Raw genomic sequence first — 23,890 nt, forward strand, 5'->3', positions numbered from 1 at the left:
TTTTGAAATTTCCATAAAATGGAAACAAAACCAAATATTTCTGACAGATTTTTAACTCTGATGACCTCTTCTGAAGACATGATGGATTTAGTTTAAATAATGTAGATCACAAATGTAGAACCCCTTTTAAATATTGAACTTACATTATCTTATAACTGTTAATGAAAACTGAACTGGACAAACCAGATATGAGGAGTTTCATTTTGTAGGGTAACAGTTAAAAAAGCAGCATCATTCCTGCTCCGTTATGTGTTCTTAAATGGAAGACAAAGTCCCTTCAGAACAATTCGGGGATGAACCAGACTTCTTGACAGGACATTATGTTATAATATTTTCTATCACTGATGAAACTGACTGTATATGTGAGGTAACTGTTGTAGAGTCAAACAGCCAATCAGCAGAGCGACTGGTGGTGAAACAACGCCTTCTTCCCTGCAGAAGAGAAGCCATCAGTATTTTAAAGAGAAGGGTGAACTTCATTATGTTTAAAAGTGAATCCAGCCTTCCCTTATCTGAACGCACATCACACTGAGCTCCATTTTCAGCTGTGACATCACAGTGCAAACGCACAACTATTTTCTCTTAGAGGTGAGGAAAATAGCCCACTGATTAAAAAAGAAAAGTAAAAATAAAAATCCAAAGGAACAGGAAAGATGTCATGGTTCTACTGCACACTCTGTTAAGGCATCCTCAAGTTTTGTCACTTTATATTCAAGTCATCAGCTAATTATTATTATATGCACACAAGTATTTAAGTACATACATCTTCAAAAAAGAAGAAAAATAATGACAGGAATATTGATGTGAGGATAATAAGCAGTCAGCTGAGGAAGAAATGTAAAAAGTGACACATTAGTTCACTAACTGGTTCTCTTCAACATGTTTTACAGAGAAAGTGTCTGACAGCTTAAATGAAACCACAAGGCATTTCATGTCTGCTTCATAAACAGCGTATTGTGTTGGTATTTCCAGGCTGAAGGCAGCCCTGGAACAGATGGACCGGGGGGTTGTGGACCTACAGGAGCTCCGCAGGAACCTGGAGCTCGCTGCGGCCATGTTGGACGCTGTTTACACGGATGAAACGAGGTAGGGCTGAGTCGTGTCGACCAGAGCTCGCTCAGATACACACACAATGACCAACCTGACTGTCTCTCTGGGCCCTGCAGACGCCTCTTGGACACAGAGGATGAGCTAAGTGACCTGCAGGCGGAGTCGGTTCCCAGCGAGGTTCGTGATTGGCTGGCATGCACATTCAGCAGGAGGACGGGCTTGTCCAAGCGCCGCCCTGAGGAGAAGCCAAGATTCAGGAGCATCGTTCATGCAGTGCAGGCTGGGATATTTGTTGAGAGGTAAACAGTGTCCAGTGAATAGAAGTCTATGTGGAAGTCGGGGTATTGTGCTGCGAAAGTGAACTGCAGGCAATTTATCACAACTGTGTGACTGAAAAGAAAACTAAAAGCAATAACTGGCTGACACAAACCTATTCAATGGTTGCTCACTTCACTGCACCTCTTTAAAATGAACTACCACAATGGAGGATTGTTTTAAAATGACATGAAGAGATTTCATCAGTGAATCTAATTTATTAAAAACTTAATAGTTTGGTTAAAACTAAAGTTAGACTGGACTTTAATGCAAATATGCATCAAACCACTTCTGTTCCAATTGTACCTTAATTTAGCATCAACTAAAAAAGGTAAGGGATTTTTTATCACTGGAAATAAGTTCAGGTAAGAAGGGGTTACAATATTTTCATTCATTCATTTTCTTATCTGTTTGATCCCTTTCAGGGTCACAGGCTTGCCCTGTGGTTACAATATTTTGCACAACAAATTATTACATGATCGTAGTTCAGACCAACCGAACTCTGAAGGAAACAGTTTTCATTCCAATCAAACTTGACAATGTTTAAGGGGCCTTGCAACTTACGTCTTTTGAAATTTTTCTGACATTTTAAAAAATGTCAACCAATATCAACACAGTATGTTGCATGTCATGTTTGTTACTAGGTCCTTTATAACAGATGACTGCAGTAACAATTGAAGTCCTAACATCCAGCTGGATACAAAAGAGATCATTGAACACAAGTTGTTGCGATGGCAGAAGCTATTAAATTGCATTGTTTATTTGTTTATTACTGATTGAGTGCATTTGTCTGTGTTAGCATACATCCTTCCTCTAACGCTGCTAAAGACTTTCTTAGAGGTGGAAGTTGATCAACTTTGAAGGGTCCCAGAATTTTCCCAAGCTTTTTTTTAACAAAGCCTTAAGTATTTGGGATGCCATTAATGTCACAGATTCTGCAAATTGTTCCTCCTAAATGGATTAGCTTGCTCTGTAATGCTCATCATAAGTACACTTCAACTGTAAGAGAGAGAAAGTAAAAAAAGAATCCAGGAAATGACACTTTTGTTTTTTAAAGATGTTTTTTTAGTATGATGGTGAGTAAACAAGTATTTGGTAAATAATAAAAGTTCCCCCTTAGAACTTAGTAATGTGATGGTCATCAATGACAGAGGTCAAAGGTTTCTTTTAGGTCTTCAGCAGGTTTGTTCTGTAGCTGCTGTTTTGGTCCATTCCTCCATGCAAAACTTCTCTAGAGCTGTGATGTTTTTGGGGCTGTTACTGGAAAATACTGAAATGTTTTTTACGTAGGCACTTCTCTGTTGCCTGGGCGATGTGTTTGGAAGATCCAAACATGTTTCAATCTCATGTTCACACTGATGTAAGGAGGTTTTAGTTCAAAATCCCACCATACATGGTTCCTTTCATCCTTTTCTTAATACAGATTAGGCTATCCCATTTGCAGAAAAGCAGCTCCAAACCATGATGTTTCCACCCCCATGCCTTACAGTGGGTATGGTGTTCTTGAGACTTAGCCATCTTCTTCCTCCAAACATGGCGAGTGGTGTTTTTATCAATGAGTTCTGTTTTGGTTTCACCTGACCTCATGCCATTTTCCCAATGCTCCTCTGGATCATCCAGATGGTCCCTGGAGAAATTTAGAAATTTAGGCCTGGACAATTTCTGGCTTAAGCAGGGGGACCTTTGGAGCACTGCAGGGTTTGAATCCATAACAACATCATTTGTGTTACTATAGTAATCTTATTACTATGGTCCCAGCGCTCTTCAGGTCAATTGGGGACAGCATTCTTGTGTATTGAAACTAAATACACATTTCCTGCACCATTATGGAAACCAATTATTTAAAAATCAAACAATTAGACTTCCTAGATTGATTTTTTACATTCTGTCTCTCGCAGTTGAAGTTTATCTGGGGTGAACATTACAGACTAAACTTCAACTTATTTTTCTGATATTTGAATAAATCCTCATCTGAGCAGAGCAGTGTCACAATCATGTTTAGCTGCAAACATGATGTGTTTTTCCCTCTCTTTTAGACATGACTGAATACTTAGGGTTTAAGTTTTCTGAGTCCTAAAAGTCCTTATTTATACATGGAAAAGAATGCTGTTGTGTTTGGAGCAGTGGTGGTGTACATTTTGGAGGTTGTGCATGGAACCTTTCAGCTTTAGCATGCAACCTACTGTGCAAACAGTGGCAGGGCTCCAGACTAACTTTTTTCACAAGGAGCACAGTGGCCCCCAACTGAAAATTTTAGGGGTACAACCAGAAAAGGTGCGTACCGTAAATCAACATGCCAGATACCAGATCTACTAATTTCCACTGTATTACGAATAAATACTTTAATAATAGATGCAGAAATTACAATGTGCCGTTTCAAATTCAGTGTCATATTTTATTCTGCCCTTTTGAAGATGCAACAATAAGGTAAACTGACAGCACCATCGCTGTCATGACAGTACAAACAGTAAACAAAATACCATACATTTAGAATAAAAAAAAGTTTTTAGTAACAAAGTGATTACCGTAGTAACCTTTCGGTCATTTCACAGTTACAAACAATACTTAAATGTATGTAAACATTAGGGGATGGAAATTCATGTTGGCGACACCAAATAGGTGCAGCCAAGATGCACAATAATTTGAGATCACCCAGATGGACACTGCACAGATCACCTGGTGTGAGACGTATATTTTTGTTTTTGCTCTAACATCACCTATCAATCAAAACAAAAATATTAAGAGAAAGGGGTGGGAGCAAGACCCCAACCTGAGCGAATGCAGCTGGAAATTTAGTAGTGAACTGACTGAAAGCTGCCGTACAGACTACAAAACAATGCATTATGGGACATGCGTCCTGATGGGTTTTTGTAGTTCACTGATCGATTAAAATAATTTAAAATACCAACTGATTAAAAAAGGCTACATCCATCACAAAACATTAAAACAATTATAAAAGATGTAATATGACAGATCATACTTAGGGGCAGAGGCAAATTAAAACTAAATTGAATGTTAAGGACTACAACTTCCTGTTCTCCTTCAGTCTCGTTTTAGCTTCGCCTTCATGCCCCCCCCCCCCCTCGGGCCTGGTCTCCCAAACTATCCAGGCGCGGCGCTGGTTCATCTTAAACACGTCTATCGTTGCATTTTCCCCACGTGTTTTAAATGTGTCTAAGACTAAATCGTGTTGTCGCTCACACGTGTTTAATGTTACAGCCCCGTTAGCTGTCACGCATGTAGGTGTGGGACATTCATGCTCCTCAGCTGACCATCTCCCACGGGAGCGGTGTGCTGCCGTAACAGCCGTGCATGATTTCGCGAGTTTGAGACCCCTGCTGTAGACTCTGGCACTGGTACACCAGCCGCAGGTCGGACGAACGAATCAATAGTTCGCTTGCTCATAGCTCAGACGCACATATCAGGTTGTGATGATATTTGTCTCAGTTTCCTTCCCACAGATGTTTACGCGCACTCGATTATCTCTAGGCCCCTCCCCCTCCACATATTTTAGCCACTTGCAGTGACTTTCCCTATTCTTCTCACACGCATTGGCCGCCTCAGGCATCACTCAATGACACGCGGGTGTGTGCTCGCGTGTGCTCCAGTCTCATGAGTATTCACGCAAGTGTGCGTGTCTGTCTGCGTGTGTGTGCGCTCGCGTCTCATTGATGATTTCATTGCTCATTTCATTGATCATTGACGTGCCCCATTCCACGTTTAATGTATAAAAAATACGGAGGGTGGGGAAGGCAAATTTACTGGTAGCACAGTAAATTTGTGCTACCAGTAAATTTGTGCTCAAATTTTGGTCGCAAAATGCGACCAAAATTTGAGAGCAGTCTGGAGCCCTGAGTGGCTTCGATCAGTCACTTTTCTCATATAACATCAGCCTGTGAGAGTTTTAGAAACAGTGTTTCTAAAACTTTTATTTAATTAAAAAAATAGGGCTGCACGGTGGCGCAGTGGTTAGCGCTCTTGCCTCACAGCAAGAAGACCCCTGGTTCAAGTCCCGGCTGGGGGACATGAAAAATACATCAATGGGGGACCTTTCTGTGTGGAGTTTGCATGTTCTCCCTGTGTATGCATGGGTTTTCTCCAGGATCTCCGGCTTCCTCCCACTGTCCAAAAACATGCTTCATAGGCTAATTGGCAACTCTAAATTGTCCATAGGTGTGAGTGTGAGAGTGCATGGGTGTGTGATTGTGGATGTTCTACCCTGCGACAGACTGGCAACCTGTCCAGGGCATCCCCTGCCTACGCCCAAGTAGCCGGGATAGGCTCCCGTGACCCCGAAAGGGACAAAGCGGTACAGAAATGAATGAATAATTTAAAAAATTATTCTTAAGAAAACTTTCTGCTTAAGAAAAGCATGATATAGGCCCTTTAAAATGATAAATACACAGCTTTGCTCAAAACTTCCGTTTTTAAAAGAGATTCATCTTCAAGTGTTTTTATCTTGTGCAGAAACCTGCAGACAAAACAAAAAACAGACCTATTTTCTTCAAAACCAGCTACAAAACACATCCGGCAGACCTCGCTGATGCAATTATGAGGTGGAGCATACAAAGAGTAATGAAGCCACATGTGCGCGAGCTGGACTTTATATGGAGAAACGCACGAGGCCCAATGTCATTAGAGTGCAAATGAGTCGCAGTGAAAGAACGCTATCAGTGCATCTGCTGCAGCTTAATGACGCACGAAATCAAAAAATATCTGCTGCCATGAGCCTGCGTGTGTTTAGAACAGGGTTACCGTGGTAACACACAATCCATCCTGGTCACAAAGTGTAAAGGATGGCAATGAGGTGGGGTAGGGGGTCTTGTAGGAGAGGTGTTTACATGCATGCCACTGCCTCCACCTGTATAGATGTGTGACACTTTTTTTGTGTGTGCTATGGCAGGATGTACAGACGGACGTCCAACATGGCCGGTCTGACCTACCCCCCCACAGCACTGAACGCTCTAAAGGTAGAAAAAACTCCAGAACACTTTGCAAAGACAAATGACGCTCCTTCATGGACACTTCTGTTTGTTTAGAAAGAAAGAAAATGAAGCTCTGAGGTTTTTTGTGACAAGGGAAAGAAAGAGAGAGACACAAAGAAAGACAAAGCAGAATGAATAAAAAAAACAAGGAAGGAGGATGAAGCGAAGGGATGAGTGGAGCCGACTGAACAGGAAGAAAAAAACGGGATGAGAGAGAGAGAAAAACACATTGAGCAGAAGTTTGACCTTCTTTTTCAGTCCTTTAGTTAGTAAACCAGTGAGAAATCCTCAAATTAAAACCTGCAAGCACATAAATGGATGAGGGACAAAAAGAAAAATACTTATAAATAGATAATATATAAATATATAAAACATAAGTAACTCTTAATAAAGGTTTGAGCTAATTGCATAGTTTTACATCTTATTTGCAGTTTTTTTATCCACTATGTTTTTAACTGTGTCAGATATCTACATTCTTCTTCTTCTTCCACTTTCGGCTTCTCCCATCAGGGGTCGCCACAGCGAACAAGTCGCATGGTAAATTTGGCAATGTTTTACACCGGATGCCCTTCCTGACGCAACCTTCTCAAACCGGGCTTGTAACCGGCAGAGGTAGAGAAGGGAACAGGGAGCAGCCCGGAGTCGAACCCGGGTTTCACGGACGGAAGGCGCCGCAAACCAGCACGAGCTAAACTGGCTCCCGACAGATATTGACATTCTAACAGCTGTTTAAAAAGAGTATGTCTTAACCCCTTAATGCCTATTTATAAAAAAAATTGCATCAAACCACTTCAGCTCCAAAATAACCACAATCTAGCATCTATATAAAAAACGTAAACATAACCAAATATTTTTTTGTAAAGCTTGAAATAAATTCAGATGTCAAGAGGTTTCAACATTTTTCTTATTTTGGACCTGCTGGGGTCTATTGTAAAGAGACCTAATACGTTTTTTAAAAAGTGATTAAGTCAGTAATTAATCTTTTAAGCTTATGAAGCACAAGGGAGCATGACAGTATATTCAACAAGAGAAAAATCTCAATTTTTTTTAAGTAAATAAACTGTTTTCTTCTGTAGTAAACTCTAGTAAAATGAATTCCACCATCAAGAAGATAAATAAGGATTTCTGCAAAAGAAGAGAATGAGACAAAACTCCAAATCCTGATGCCACTAAACACAGCAATTGTGTTGATTTCAACAACAGGTGTTCTCCTTTAAAGTTTCTTTTAAAATTGACATTTCAGAGGACAATCCAAAACTTGTGATAGCTTTTTTTTGTAGATTGAGATTTTTTTTTTGAGCCACAATAATGAAGTAGACACTGTTCATGTTTTGATCAGTCACAAATGATTTGTGTGACTCAAATGACATGATAGAAATATATTATGTTATTTTGCACACTTGAAACAACCTTTTATGTGAGAAATGTTTAAGCGAAGAAGCGTTGGAGTTTGACGTGTATTCATTCAATGAGCCAGAGACAAAGACGGATAGAAAGAACAAAAACAACAGCTGTAGGAGGCAAAACAGCTGCAGAAGGAAAAAAAAGAGGAGGAAAGTAGGAGGCAAAGAAGAAGAGGCTGACAGGAAAGAGCTGAATTGGACCAAAAACACACCGGAAAGCAAACTGGAGTTCAGCTGATTAACGAGGACAGGTAGAAATTTAGATGAAATGAGCTGGTACAATAATAGGATGGTGTAGATTTAGAGCTTTGAATCGTGATGTATTCTGCCTCCTCAGGGCTTCCTGTGAAAACTTTGAAGGATTCAATTATATCCATAATTACAGTGCTTTGTGCTTCTTATTACCTGAAACTCATTAATTGTAGCTGGATCCACTGCAAATATAATTGTAAGTTTGAGAACAATTATGATCATTAATTTAATTACTGGTCTTTGGAGTTCAGGCATAATGAGCACACTGCCCCCTACTGGGAGAAAGTCTAATGACCGGCTTAGAATTCTGCTCTGAACAGTTTGAGCTTTTTTTTTTGAGTGTCCCTTGAGATGAGCACTTTCCACAAATATTTTCTAGGAGGTGGATCAGTGGTCCTTTGATGTTTTTACCTTCCACGACGCCACAGGAGAACACGCCCTCAAGTTCATCGTCTACGACCTTCTGACCCGCTATGACCTCATCAACAGGTTCAGGGTACACACTGTTTTGTAAATTCCACTTGAGATGAACACAGAAACGAATGTTCAGTCAGCATGAGGCTGTAATACAGGGGTGGTCAAACTTTTCGCTGTAATTCTGGTCTCTCCTCATAGATGGTCCACTACAAATAAATGAACCTTTGCTTGGGTGAAGGAAGTTACTATGCATGCATTCTGCATGTGGTGTCGGCAAAGTTGTTGAGTTATCCTTAACCATCTGAACCTGGGAAGGCCTCACGCAGCCGCAACAGCATCAACCCAGGGGTTCCATTGGCAGTTGATTGAGAATAAAAGCCACATGTTTGGAATGAAAAACTCAGTATTTTCTGTTTTATTAAATATATTTTCAATCTAAATTAAGGCTTGTTTTCATCCAGATTCTACATTTTTTCTTTCTCGTATGATTTACATTACCAAAACACACCATCCCTCTGCTACTGGTCCGGCTCCTCTGTCAAATTTTAGAACCCTTTGTGAAACATTTGCCCACCCCTGCTGTAATATCATTGGAGGTGTTTATCTGAAGTGACTTCCTCCATCCTGTGGACAAAAGCATTCAGATGACCAGCTGAAATATTTGAACGTTACTGAAAGTTTCAGACGTTCTAGCCAAATCAGGTTAAAGATTGGGAAAGATACTTTACTTAAACACCGGAATCTTTGCTTTAATACTCACAGATGTGTTTCTGTTTTTTTGTAATTAATTAATAGTTTTTATAGACGTCTGTTCGTGCCACACTGAATTCTCACAAGTACTTTATTGTGTTTTAAATACGACATGCATTTTCTAATGCTACTAAACCAACAATAATTGGAATCTGGATATGGAATTGGTTTATTTTAAGCAAGTAAAACAAAAACAAAACTAAAGAAGTCAAACAAAACAAACAAATGTATATATATATATATATATATATATATATATATATAAATATATAGCATAGAGTGATTAATTGTGACTTGATTGACTGACATAATGTAACATAATTTTGCACATATTTTTAACTTTTTATACTTGATCAAATTTTGCTATGAAAATTCCTGAAACAGTGTTATGTCTATTTTACTGATATAGTATTATTTTTTAATCATATAAATGACTTTTATAAGTAACATAATCTGCATATATTTTGGATACTTCATTGCCATGTTGATTTCTAAAAGTTATTTTTTACAAAATAATTGAAGTAATTCATCTTTGTCATGTGCTTTATTGATATTTCAACATTCTTAATTCTGTCTGATAAAAAGCTAGGAACCGGATAATGATAAATCATGTAATAAAATGGTTACGGTAGAACAGGGGTGGGATTATATAAATTTGCTTCCTTCCACACTCTTTCAAGCAATATTTATTAATATGACTAATTATCCAAAGTTTGATTAGTTATTGTATGAATGTATAAATGATGATTGTATTGTTTTTGTGTATTATTCCTATTTGATTGCTTGAAATAAACCATTTCAAATCAAAATCAAATCAAAACATAAAAGAAATACATATCAGTATACTGTATACGTACGTTCACATGTGCATGTCAATGATGCCATTATAAGTACTCTTAATCAACAAATTCATCAATTGTAAAGTTTGTCAAAGAGAATTGTATTAATTACTAGAACAAGCAAATTTATCTAATCCCACTCATATTATTATTTTATAAACTTTTTTTATCCAGGCAAGAAAGATTAATAAAACCTTTTCAACTGTGGCCTAAAAGGCAAGACCTTTTGAGAAAGAGTTACGCTTTACTTATGCTTTACTTAACTATTTTTGTGGTTACTGTATCAGTATTGAAGAAGAAAGTAAAAACAAAAAAAGACATTTTTCTGCCGTTTTTGGGAAGTCTCAAAGCATTAGTTAGATTTCAGGTTCAAATTTTTGTTATACTGTCAGCTTTGGATTTTAGATTTTAGAATGTTTCTGCTTCTTTAAGTCCTGTTTATGTAGTAGTGAGTTTCATTCAGGGAAAATGGCATCGAAAAGTTTTGGGTTGAAATGTAAGCGCCATGCTTTCTCCAGATCCCAGTGCAGGCATTGGTGCAATTTGTTGAGGCTCTGGAGAGTGGCTACAGCAAACACAGGAACCCCTACCACAACCTGATCCATGCCGCTGACGTCACCCAGACTGCCCACTTCCTGATGTTACACACCGGACTAATGGTATTGCACAAAGAAAACTACAGATATGTCTGAATTCCCTCACTGTTACCCCAAAGAACCTTATACTGCAGGACTATCAAGTGCCTTTGATTTCAACATACTTCAGATACACGCTCACTACCTTATTTTTAAAATGGCAAATTTGACTGCACCCGTTTGCTAAAGTAAAGACCTATTAAATATGAGCATTTTACTAAGACTTTTTATTCATATGTATAAAATAAATTTATGTAGATGTTTTTTTAAAGACAAATAATTTAAAAGCAATGCATTGTGGTCTATATCTGCTAATCTAGTAAGGATCGATGCTGACTACATTTTTTTCACACAAACCTCTGGGAAATTTCCAGGCCACTGGAATTTGGAATTGTAGATCCCAACACCACAAAAAATATAGCAAACATCCAATATGCAGTGGGTCAGCCACAAATTGTGCAAGTTCTACCACTTAAAAAGAAGAGAGAGGCCTTTCATTTTCATCGTGAGTAAACCTTGACTATGTACGGAGCCCATGATCAGACATGGGTAAAAAAAAAAAAAAAACTCGTTCCCACGATCAAATTAGATATTTTTAATTGAATTTTGCTACAAATTTACAAGGGATCTTTTTGAAAATGAAATGTCAAATACAATTTTCTTTATCATTTTGATTAAGTGACAGAATTAGCTGTGTTGAAGAAGAAAAAGAAAAAGCCAGTTGGCTGATTGCTTTTTATTTTAATTTTGAGTCAACAAATGCAGCCTAATTTTGAAAATAAAAAAGAATTTCTGGTATTGACTTTTATTTATAATTATGCTACACAAATGCTTCCATTTTTGTATACCCTTTTTTGGCAAAGACAGCAGTCAAATGCTTTCTGTAGATCTTCACAAAGTATTCACAAAGAGCAGTGATGTTTCTGGGCTGTCCCTGGGCAGCACAGACTTCCATTTCCCTCCAAAGACTTTCTATGGGGTTGAGATCTGGAGACTGGCTAGGCCACTCTAGGACCTTGAAATGCTTTATAGGAAGCCACTCATTCATTACATTGGCAGTGTGTTTGGGAGGGTTGTAATCCTGAAAGAGCCAGCCACGTTTCCTCTTCAATGTCCTTGCTGATGGAAGGATGTTTTCATTCAAAATCTGACGATACAAGGCCCCATTCATTCTTTCCTTTACACGGGTCAGTCGTTCTGGTCCCTTTGTTGAAAATCAGCCCCAAACCACCCAAATGCTTTACAGCAGGTATGGTGTTCCTTCGAGTAGAGTTCTCAGAAAGTTCTAATTTGGTTTCATTTGACCATAGAACATTCTCCAAATCCTGATTCTTCATCATCCAAATGCTCTCTGGGAAACTTTAGACAGGCCTGCACATGTACTGGCTTTAGGAGGGAACACATCTGGCACTGCAGGAGTTGAGTCCCTGATGGGAAAGTGTGTTAATGATAGTAGCCTTTCTTACTTTGATCCCAGGTCTCTGCAAGCCACTCACTAGGTCCCCCCTGTGGTTCTGGGATTTTTGCTCACCGTTCTTGTGATCATTTTCCCCTCATGGGGTGAGATCTTGCAGGGAGCCTCAGATGGAGGGAGATTATCAGTAGTCTTGAATGTCTCTAATAATTGCTACCACACTTGATTTCTTCACACCAAGCTGCTTACCTATTGCAGATTTAGTCTTTCCAGCCTGGTGCAGGTCGACAATTTGGTTTCTGGTGTCCTTAGACAGCTCTTTGGTCTTGGCCATAGTGGAGTGTGACTGTTTGAGGTTATGGACAGGTGTCTTTTATAAAGATAAATAGTTCAAACAGGTGCCATTAATAAAGGTAATGACTGGAGGACAGAGGATCCTCTTACAGAAGAAGTTACAGGTCTGTGATAGCCAGAAAGCTTGCTTGTTTGTAGGTGGCCAAATAGTTATTTTACAACATAATTTTACAAATATTTTTTTTTTAAATCAGACAATATCTTTTTCTGAATTTTTTTTTCTTATTTTGTCTCATATTTGAGGTAAATCTTTGATGATAATTACAGACCTCTGTCATCTTTTTGAGTGGGAGAACTTGCACAATTGGTGCCTGACTAAATACTCTTTTGCCCCGCTGTATGTTGCACTCCTATTAAAGGTGAGTAGCGAGGGAATTCAGACACAAATTAAGTTCTCCTCACATGCAGAAACAGTGACTCTCATCTGAAAAGCCTGACTCTGTGTGTTTGCAGCACTGGCTCAGTGAGCTGGAGATCCTCGCAATGGTTTTTGCAGCAGCAATTCATGACTTTGAGCACACAGGAACCACCAACAACTTTCACATTCACACCAGGTATGGAAAGCAGTAGCACAACACGCTCAAAGAAGAGAAGCTGAGTTGCAGGAAACAATGAAAACATACAAAAAGATTCAATAAGTGGGGTTGACATGATGGTTACATTAAATCTGCACAGTAATCGTGCACTCGAAAGACACAGTCAGTTATTCTTGTTCTGACCCCAACCCCCCCCCCCCCCCACACACACACACACACACACACACACACACACAAAGGGTTTAGCTTCTTCCCACAATCGCGTGACCTTCGGTTCCCAGGGTGATGAAGTCATAACTTGGGTTTGTATTCAAGTTGCTGCATACACAGTGAGGCAAATAACTATTTTATCATTACACGAAGCGTTTGACCTGTAAAACCCCAAATGAAGGCTACTGGACCAACTATCAATATTGGTTTTCTCAGGTGCATAAATACTTATTTGCTGCAGTAACATTCAAATAAACTGTTTTTAAAAAATCCTGCAATGTGATTTCCAGATTTTTTAGATGATGTCACAGTGGACATGCACCTAAGATAAAAATGTCAGACCCCTCCATGATTTCTAAGTGGGAGAACTGGCAAAATCACAGGGTGTTCAAATGCTTATTTGCCTCACTGTATCAGACATATCAAACAGATCAAATGAGAAGATAGTTATTTGGACAGATGAATTGATATTATGATTGCCTTTTATTCATTTTAAGGGGCTAAAAGGGATATAACAGTTAGCAAACTCTGACTCGCGTCTACAAGTGGATGCATCTGACTGGAGCGGAACTTATTGAAATCTGCTTCTACATTTAGACTCGCCAAACAAATAACCATTTAATGTCTAAGGCTGCATCTAATTTTAAAACTTGGTGAGGTTTTCACACGACTGCTTTTATTATTGTATAATTTTACACTTTGTTCTGGCATATAATATGTTCCAACAGAATAAATCAATAGCTGTTGCCTCACAAAGCCTGTCTGTGATGACATCCTTGCTTTTGAGGGGTTCAAACACCGTCTTTCATGCTTCAGAACTCGCTTTAAAAGTGCAGGTGGTGAAATACCTAAAGACCCACTCCAATGAAAGTCCTGTTTTTGATGTTTTTAATATGTTCTTGTGGCATTTTTCTCAAGATGGGAGACTTACAAAAAATAATTTAAGATTAAAACTGTGTTTCTGAGTATTTGTTTTTTCAAATTATGATGGATCAGGAACAGATAAAAACCAGTGGTTTAAAAAAACTCAGGTTTGTAATGCAGCCACTGCCATGACCAGGTCAAAGTCTCCCTTCTTTGCTTCAATTCTAGATTCTCCACTTGTAGAGAAATTGATCTATGTACGTCTTAATTTTCCTCATCTGGGCTGGAATCTGGCTTAAAAGTGTAGGACTGGATAGTTTCAAATTTTTCCTTTTGCTACACTAATGTTAGCTTGAGGTTGTGAGGGCTGTAAGCTAGCGGGAGAGAGTGTTAACAAAGGGATGATGGGAAGTAGAGGTGGGAAGAATTCGATTTTGGGTGAATGCTTCACAAAGATTTACCGTAATTTCCGGATAAGCTGCTACTTTGTCACACGCTTTTAACCCTGTGACTTTTTCAATAATGCGGCTAATTTATGCATTTTTTTCTTTTTTGATGCATTTTTTCTAACGGCCGATAGGGGCGCTCGAGCAAAAAAGGAAAGAGTGAGATAAGGGGAATACGGTAAATGTGTCGAGGAAGACGCAAGTTTAATGTAAATTCCTGCTTGGTGAATAAATAGCACGTACAGACCCTCATCATGGAAAATGCAAGAAAAAATGCATATCATGCAGCTTTCAAGTTAAAAGCAAACGTTAAAAGCAGTGTGAAAAAATCCACCATCACCAACGGGTTTGGAAAAGCCGGTCTGTTGCGTGGAGGAGGAGTGAATTTGCCTCAGGATGCAACTGACACTGACAGCTACAACGAAGGAGACACTGAGAGAGAGAGTGGCGAAGAATGTCTGACGCTATTCCAATCCGACACTGAGGAGGAAGACTTCCATGGTTTCAGTGCACAGGAGGCGTGCGCCTATAAGTTACTGCTGCTCTCAGTGACTTTAACCGGTATGTTTTTTTTAGTAGCTCTGTTAGTGCACGGTAGCAATACTGCCATATTGCTGCCTTGTTACTGCCGCCTCACAGGCACTGTTTGAAATAGAGTTGTGAGGGTGTGGGATTTTTGATCACTACTGTGATGAAGCAGCAGGAGTTGCCACCCCCCCAAAAAATCCCCCGGCGGCCGCGTCGCAAATGAATACCTGTACAAGTAATTACTACAATGCACTATTCTTTATTAACAAATAACAGTAACAAATTACTAACTATATAACTAATGAACTAACTATATAGGTGTTGTAGAATGAGTATGTGTGTCAGCGCGCTACGTGTGTAAGAGGAAGGAGCGCAGCAGCACAAGAGTGAGTTAGAGCGCTCCATTGAGAGCGCTCTCCCCTCTTTCTTACACACGCGGTGCGCGGTTTTAGCACATACACATCCTAATCTACAACACACGTTTCAATGTGGGCACATGTGGCTTATAGACAGGTGCGGCTTATGTGTGTACAAAATGTTTTATCCTTTAAAAATGTCATGGTTATATGTAATGTTATAATCAGGTGCGCTCTATTGTCCGGGAATTACGGTAAATGATTTCTAAATCTGGTGAGTTTGGTCGTGAAATTTGGGCTAAATCGCATTTGATTCAAACATTTGGAGCTGCTCTAACATTTTGTACACATGACACCAGTGTCTGATCCGATCATGTTCCTCTCTGTTAGATCAGAGGTGGCCATTCTGTACAACGATAGGTCAGTGCTGGAGAACCATCACGTCAGTGCCGCCTACAAGCTGATGGCAGAGGAGGATATGAACATCCTGGTCAACCTGAACAAGGACGACTGGAGGTTTGCTCAAACACATTTTCTGCTAAAGATCAGGTTTCTTGTCTGACTGTCAACTGAAGCCAACATGAATCCAGATGGAGACACAAACAGAATCATCTGTGAAGCCTCGTCTTCAATAACACATAGCAGATGTTCACGACTGTGTTTGCTGACTGTTTTCCAGAGAACTTAGGTCTCTTGTGATTGAGATGGTGATGTCCACAGACATGTCCTGCCACTTCCAGCAGATCAAGACCATGAGAAACTCTTTGACACAGACAGACAGGTCAGTGCTGGTGCCCCAACCTTTGACCCTTTGATGCTAGTATTCCAGCGGAGACTGTGGAGATGAGTATTCACAGATTCACAGTGAAACTGTGACCCAAAAGATGTCACAGCCTGATGTCAGCCTCATGTCCACCAGAAAATCTGTTATGTATTTATTTAAATAAAATCATGATTGAAATCTGCCTAAAGCGCCAAATGTAGAGCCACGCATTTCCCAAAAAACACATTCCAGAGTTGCCAAGAGCCCAGATGACTGACTATGCCAGAACTGATCCAAAATAAACGAAAGTGTTCTGCTCAATCTCCAGGCACATTTTGATTTGATGTTTTACATTACTCTGAAAAGACTTTGCAATGAAAACGTTATTTTTTTCTAAGGAAAACTAAAAGGCTATTTTTTATGTGGAAGTGTTTTCATTTTATATGAGAGCATATTTCAGGAAAACATTGCAACCAATTCTCCATTCATTCATTTTCTATTGCGTTTTGTCCCTTTCGGGGTCACGGGGCTGCTGGAGCCTATCACTTGAAGGCAGGGGATGCCCTGGACAGGTCGCCAGTCTGTCACAGGGGAAAATGTCCACAATCACACACCCATTCACTCTCACACTCACACTAACACCTATGGACAATTTGGAGTTGCCAATTAACCTATGAAGCATGTTTTTGGATGGTAGGAGGAAGCTGGAGACCCCGGAGAGAACCCACGCATGCATGGGGAGAACATGCAAACTCCACACAGAAAGGTCCCCCATTGACGTTCTGGTTCAAGGGGGGGGGCCTTCTTGCTTTGAGGCAAGAGCGCTAACCACTGCGCCACCGTGCAGCCCACCAATTCTCCAAAGATTTATTATTTAATAGCCATAATTCCATCTCTTTCCTAGGTTTTCATTCTTTGAAATATTGAAATTTGTGAAAGTGGCCAGAATAAAAGTAGTTTTAAGGCTAAATAAAGCTTGATCATCTTTAACAGTTTGGAGGCATTTTCTGCTCTTAAAAAAGTTTGTTTTTTGCATGTTTTGAAAAATTTGAAAATGGAACCGTGTCTTTGTGTGCTTAAAGGTGAAATATGGAAAAACTGTTTTACTTTTCTTAAAGGCTTGGAATGACAGTTCTGAGGGCTTTTCTTATACATAGTGTGTCTAAACCTTAAAACGACTTTTTTAATTAATTGGCATCAGTACACATGTTTTAATAAATCTTGTGACTCATCCTCACTCTTCAATATATTTGGCAAAAATTATACATCTAATTTCCCAAAATAGCAGAAAGGACTTTAGAAAGCTGAGCTGTGAGTACTTTTTGGTGTGCATCCCAGCTGCGTCCATGAAAAAGCTATGAAGTTTTTTATTGGATTTGCTGAAAAGGAAAGTGCACCACTAACATTCTGAACATATCTCATTTTTAAACACACACCTGTCAGCATGATGTCCAAGGGGAATGTTCTCTGGGAAAAACTGTCAGAGTGGGGATGAACACAGCACACAGACAAGAGCAGCAAAACATTGCCACTTGCAAATATGCAAACATGCATCAATAAGGAGCATAAAGGAACCACTGTGTCGGAGCGGAGAAACAGAACAAAAGCAGACTAAAAAACATGGCTTGAAGAGCACAGCAGCAAATGGCTGCCAAGCGGAAGCACTCAATCCAGTTTAATTTGGATTATCTATAAACTCATAACTGAAGTCATCTCAGGGAGATGTACGGATAAAGCCAAGGAAGAAATTATCCGTTATAATATAAATGAACCTCTGTTTAAGTTGTTACAACTTTATTTCAAAAATAGCACAGATACTGGACCAACAGAGTAAAATTAGCTCTTGAAAGCTCCATCCGTCTGTTTATGAAGCAGCAGCCTGAAGCAGTATGACTTGGTGAGGGTGGAAATGTGGCTTCCTGGGTCAGATTAAACAGAAACAAACAAACAGAAACCCTGAAACAGTTGAGTCATGGAGAGAGATACACAGATAAAGTTAGCAGCATGGAATAATGCGGAGTAAGCAGAGAGGAAAGACATGGAGGGCATCGGACAAAGGTCTCAAGTTCACTCTTTAGGGGCATGACAAGCACCACGGCTTAGTGATGAATCTTTAAGCTTGATCAAAAATGAAAGTTGCTGTTTGATTTTAAAGACACAGATGGTCTTTGACTCCTTGCCATCGAGGAGTTTGGATTTCCACACCTTAAGAACGAGAAGAAAAATGCGAATGATTTGATGAAGCAGCAACTGAACAAAAGCAAAGAACAGAGAAGTGTAACTACTTCTGCTATTTTACTTTAAAACTGTCTGCATCCTTTTTTTAAGTGACAATTGAGGCAGTCTAATCTTGAAGGTTGTGATGCATCATTTTCAGAAATATTTTGTGACATGTTTTCATAGGTAAGCCAGCTTCAGAAGGAGTACAAACTGTTCTCTTCTACCAAAATGCTGTTTACTTCACAGAAAGAGCAAGAATTCTGACATTCTTTGAGATTTTTTACAGTAAAACTTGTAAAAGTTGCAAAAGTTGAGGTGAAATAATCCTACTTTGTAGTAAAAACTGTCATTTACAAAAAAAGCCAGACTCTACAGAACCTGATGACAGATTCTGAGAGACTTCTTTCATGAAAATAGACTCTGAATGTCCACAAAACAAGAACAGAAGTGAATCAGATAGTGGACAGAGACCGAAAGAGATTTTTTTGGTGGTGAAACAGCCCAACATAAGTTCCTGCAGGCTGCTGGACCAGATTGGCATCCCTGTAGGGTCTTTTACAGAAATAGTCCGAACAGAGCCCAGCGTCCCACTCTCTGTTTGTCATTCCTTGTGAAGTGTGGAGGGAAGCGGCTGTCACGCTCTTCAGCTCATGCTCGGGGGAAGACGCTGTTATCAGCCTGTCAACACACCCGTTCTGCCTGTGTGTCTGCTGCTGACTGTACTCTGCACACCAGCATACCAAATCAAACCCCCACCGCTCATCTTCCATACAGTACTGGGACAGAATGTTTCCTCTTCCAGTTCATTTTTCTTACTTTAACAAACTAATGACATGTGTTGATTTTCTAGTTTACAGAAACTCTAGATTACATCTGAATTGCAGCACTTAAGGTGTTTTTATTTTTGTCTCCAGTATAGACAAAGTGAAGGTTTTGTCGCTGATGCTTCATGCTGCAGACATCAGTCACCCCGCCAAAGCCTGGCCGCTTCACTATCACTGGACCCACAGCCTGATGGAGGAGTTCTTCAGACAGGTGCCAGATAGGAATGCAAAGAGAGTTTGGAGACGACAAATCCTCTTTGTACAGTTCTGGTGACTCTTTTCTTTCAGGGAGATAAAGAAGTGGAACTTGGTCTTCCCTTTTCACCACTTTGTGACCGCAAAGCTACCATGATCGCCCAGTCGCAGATAGGTGAAGAAACCCATCAGTCAATCACCCTGGACTTTCCAGAGTAACTCTGTGATTCTCAAACATCCATCTCTTTGGTGCAGGTTTCATTGACTTCATTGTGGAACCAACATTCAGCGTTCTGATAGATACAACTGACAAGGTGATTGGTCCTCTGATCGAAGAGGACAGGAAGGCCAGAGAGACTGGAAACAGGCGCCCCAGGTGACTCAACAATATTTCAGTGTTACCTCAAACATTCCCCCCAATGTAAACTAGCGTTCACATTGTCATTGTAAGAACACGGTGAATTCCAATCATCTGGAATTTGCCACTCACCTTTGGAATAATTCAGAATGTCTTTGAAGGTGATTTTTTTTTATCACTTCCATCCCTTAAGGCCTTAGTCACAACTGCTTTTACAGGTGGATATGGACTGCCTGGAGGCAAATTTTAAGACAACTCAGTGAGCCCACTGAACGTAAATGTTCGTGCACATTTTTCTACAGGCATGCTGCGAGTGACAGGTCGTAGTGAACACTTAAACAATATGTAAGGGTTAATAAGGCTGAGATGCAGGTGTGCCCCATTCATTTTTTACTTCATAATCCTCCCAAATCCTGTGCACCGTGGACAGCTAGGGCTGTTCGAGTGATAAGTGCACTCCCCCTGCACGTTCATTGGCCTAACCGTTGAAATTTAATAAATAAGCACACTCAGAGTAAAGATTGTGTCGGCATCCTACAAGCAGTTACAGATCACCTGCACCTTACTAATGACTACAATGTGTAGGTAGGGCATTGTACGACAGCATCACATGTACATCATAAGTGCATGTAACTTACACTAACCCTATACAATAAAAACGTCATAATACAATTACCGACGACAATGATGTCCCTTAAGGTGGCTGCACAAACCTCAAAGGAACTACAAGACATTGCTGCACTGCACTTATGATGTAGCTGCTCTTCTCTATAACCCTCCACTGGCCTGGATAACCCCAAATGTACTGAGATTAAATGTAATCTAATAAAATTTACAAATGTCATCATTATTGAGCCGTTGTAAAGACTGCCGTATGTAAATTTCCTTGAAAACCCACTCGGAGGTCTAATGTATTGGCTGCGTTGGCTCGATGCTGAATCATAATTCAAGTTTGCCCTTTTCTGCCCTTTCAGTTAACCCCAACCAGCAAACCTGTCTGACAGAAAAATTTCCAACTTCAAACTGATCATTTTCATGATTTCATGATGAGAAACTGTGTCGTTTATTTCTCAAGCCTGCAATGGTTTTGAGCAGGACCTACCTTCTTCAGGTGAACTGTTATCTTACTGTGTGGACTCACAAACTGCTATGTCTCTCAAATCTAATTGACATGAAAACATTCTTGCTCCAAGCTATGTTCTTTGGCCTGGAGCAAATTTTGGGCAGCAGTTCCATGCATTTTGTGCCACCATAGATATGTTAATGGATAAATGAGATTGTGACGGTGGAGCTCTTTGGGACTTGAAGAAAGTATACATGCACCATAGAGTTACCATTACCGTTTATCTTTCATAATTTTACTCTATCAAAATCATAATTTTGCTGGAAAAGGTTGGCCTCAGATGATGGACTGTGTTCTTTATTTCACCTCAGCATGGTTTAACCAAACCAAGTACACCTAGACATGACACGTTATCAGCTTAAAAACATTTAAATTATTTGCCATTTCCGGAGGAAACTATACTTCTGACATTTTGTAAAAGTCATGGCCTCTGGCTTCCGTTGAGCAAATTGATGGGCATCATGAAAAAATAGTCTAAGCTGATGCAGGTTTTGTCTTTTAGTCATGCTCTTCATGTGTGATCGACGGAGAAATCTGTTTTTTTAGCTCGAACTCGTGCTCACGTTCTGGCAGCATCTCTTATCGCTTTTAACTCTTCCACGTTTCAGCTTAACAGGAAGTGGTTCAGTCACTGTCGAGTCAGTGCAGAGGCACAGCAGTGGTCTCCACGGCAACAGCGATGATGGACCGACAGACTTTTCATTGACTGCCATCGACCTGCCGGCTCTGAGGCTCCACCTTTCCAGCGTCATTGTAAGCAACAAGGAAAGATGGAAAGAGCTGTCTGTGCATGGTAAGTACACCGTACACAAAAGCTCACTTTCACTTTTACAACAAGCTCAAATATCCAAAGCAACACATCACACCTCCAGAAATATAAATGTCAGATTTCCTGTTAAAACGTGCATGTTTTGATATTCAGAACAATAAAAACAATGGGGATACAAAGATTTCTGTCCTGATATCTTCAAGTTTATCACACCGAATATAACAACTGAACCACCAAAAACAGCATGATTCCTCTCATTAAGCTTTGGTAATGGGGATTACAGCAGCATGAGCAAAACACTGTGTTGTCAAAGAGGAAGAAAACTCCTCATTTTGGCTTTAGATTTAGGCTTTAGAGTTTTAATATGCATCTTCACAGATTTATCTGCATTGCCATTTGAGATTCCCATGTTCTTGTTAACTTTTCTCTTTCTGTTAAAGTTATTCAGTGAAAACAGTCATTTTTAGCATATTTTAGCATGGAGACTGCACTGCATGAAAACAGCATTTAAAATAACGACGCTTATCAATGTTTGCACGCAGCATAACCCTTCAACCGCATCTATAAATCACTATAGGGCGGTGTGTTCGGGTGTGTGTGTGTTCGGGAGGTGTTAGTCCCATTTGAGATCATGATTTTTGACGGTTTATTTGTTTCATCATATTTTGAGGTCATGGACTTTACTTAACTTAAAAACGTTTTACTCACCGTGTGAATATCGCTCTTTTTGATGTCTGCTGTCAACGCGACTTTCCAGAATCTTCTAATGTGTGGTGGTGGGCAGGTAGGTGGTAGAGGCATGGGTGGTGTGTTTAAGGATAGTTGTACATATTAAAGTTAAAGTCCCATTATCTGTCACACACTTATGTTTGTAAAATTTGTTCTCCGCATTTGAGCGGTGAGCTGCAGACACAGCCTCGCACAGGAACCATTTAGTGGTTTAACCCCCCCAATTTAACCCCTTAACGCTGAGTGTCAAGCAGGGAGGCATTGGGTCCCATTTTTAGTCTTTAGCATGACTCGGCCTGGTTTTGAACTCATGAACTTCCAGTGCCAGGGTGGACACTCTCCCACAAGGCCACTGAGTCTCACTATTAAGACGTTGTTTAACATGCATTGAAAAAACAGGTTTCAGTTTTTCAGCTTGTAGGGCCCCTGGGGTGGCGCATCTAAACAGTGGGGGGTGGGTGCCCGACATGCCCGAGTTACTAACTCCATTATTTTTCTCACTAGTAACAATAACTGTTTAATTTTTTTAAAGCAAGATTCCCAACACTGAGCATAGGAGTGTTGATCTCCAGGCCTCGAAGGCTGGCATCCTGCAGGTTTTTCACAAATTACAGCCTTACCTGCTGCCTAAACCTCAATCCAAGTGTGTTTTGCCAATACGAAGCTACAATGACCAGTTAGCTGGAAAATATGAAGGACAAAGGCCCTGAAGGTCTGGAGTTGGAGTGGTTAGTGCGTTCTCCCCTCACAGTGAAAGGGCCCTGGTTCCAATCCCAGCTGTGTTATTTTGTGCGGAGTTTGCATGTTCTCCTTTTTTTTCCAGACACTCTGGCTTCCTCCCACAGTCCAAAAACATGCTTTGTAGGTTAATTGGGATCACTAAGTTCCCCCTAGGTGTGTCTGTGAGTGTGCTGCCCTGCAACAGACAGGTGACCTGTTCAGATTGTACCAGACCCTCACCCAACAGTAAAATAGATTCAGCGGGTTCTTAAAATGAATAGATGAATGAGTGGCCTGGAGTTTTACACCTGTGTACATAACTGTCATCGCACATTGCACAGTGGTTTACAGTAAAAGGAACCCAGAAGTTTCACCAGCAAGGATGCTTTTGAAAAAGTCAAGAAAAGTAAAGTTGCAAAACATTTCTTAAAGAGACCCTCTTGAGCAGGGGTCAGCAACGTTTATGGCATGAAGTGCCAATTTGAGATTTTCTCCGTAGCAACTGCACCATCACCAACTATAATGTGAACTCCAATACCATGAAATACAAAGAAATTTCCAACATATCAGAAATGTTATTGAATTCAGAAAAATACGGTCAAATAACTTTTTTAAACATATGTTAAAAACACATTTTAAACATATATCAATATTGCACAAAGAAAATAGGTCAAAGTTGACATAGTATTGCCACTATTGTTTGAAACCAAAAGTACTGCATTTGTGGTATGTCAATAGTTTCCAAACACAAGGTCATTATTACAACGTCTTCGTTTCACTGTTTTAACCCATTGTTTTCCTACGGTGCGCATTAATTTAAATTGCCTGTTCATTA

At 39.9% G+C, this 23,890-nt stretch overlaps 1 protein-coding gene across 1 annotated transcript in view; it reads left to right on the forward strand.

Moving 5' to 3' along the window:
- LOC101168903 (calcium/calmodulin-dependent 3',5'-cyclic nucleotide phosphodiesterase 1A) overlaps positions 1-23,890 on the forward strand; it is a 69,255-nt gene that overhangs the window by 42,382 nt on the left and 2,983 nt on the right. Inside the window, exons 3-14 of the mRNA XM_011489502.3 lie at positions 973-1,086; positions 1,167-1,349; positions 6,269-6,335; positions 8,385-8,501; positions 10,530-10,670; positions 12,868-12,968; positions 15,745-15,870; positions 16,034-16,135; positions 19,252-19,372; positions 19,450-19,531; positions 19,612-19,732; positions 21,446-21,630. Of these exons, the coding sequence (XP_011487804.1) occupies positions 973-1,086; positions 1,167-1,349; positions 6,269-6,335; positions 8,385-8,501; positions 10,530-10,670; positions 12,868-12,968; positions 15,745-15,870; positions 16,034-16,135; positions 19,252-19,372; positions 19,450-19,531; positions 19,612-19,732; positions 21,446-21,630 (1,460 nt within the window). The remainder of the gene's footprint in view (positions 1-972; positions 1,087-1,166; positions 1,350-6,268; positions 6,336-8,384; positions 8,502-10,529; positions 10,671-12,867; positions 12,969-15,744; positions 15,871-16,033; positions 16,136-19,251; positions 19,373-19,449; positions 19,532-19,611; positions 19,733-21,445; positions 21,631-23,890) is intronic.

Source organism: Oryzias latipes, chromosome 21 (genome assembly GCF_002234675.1).
Source record: "Oryzias latipes chromosome 21, ASM223467v1".
Taxonomy (NCBI): domain Eukaryota; kingdom Metazoa; phylum Chordata; class Actinopteri; order Beloniformes; family Adrianichthyidae; genus Oryzias; species Oryzias latipes.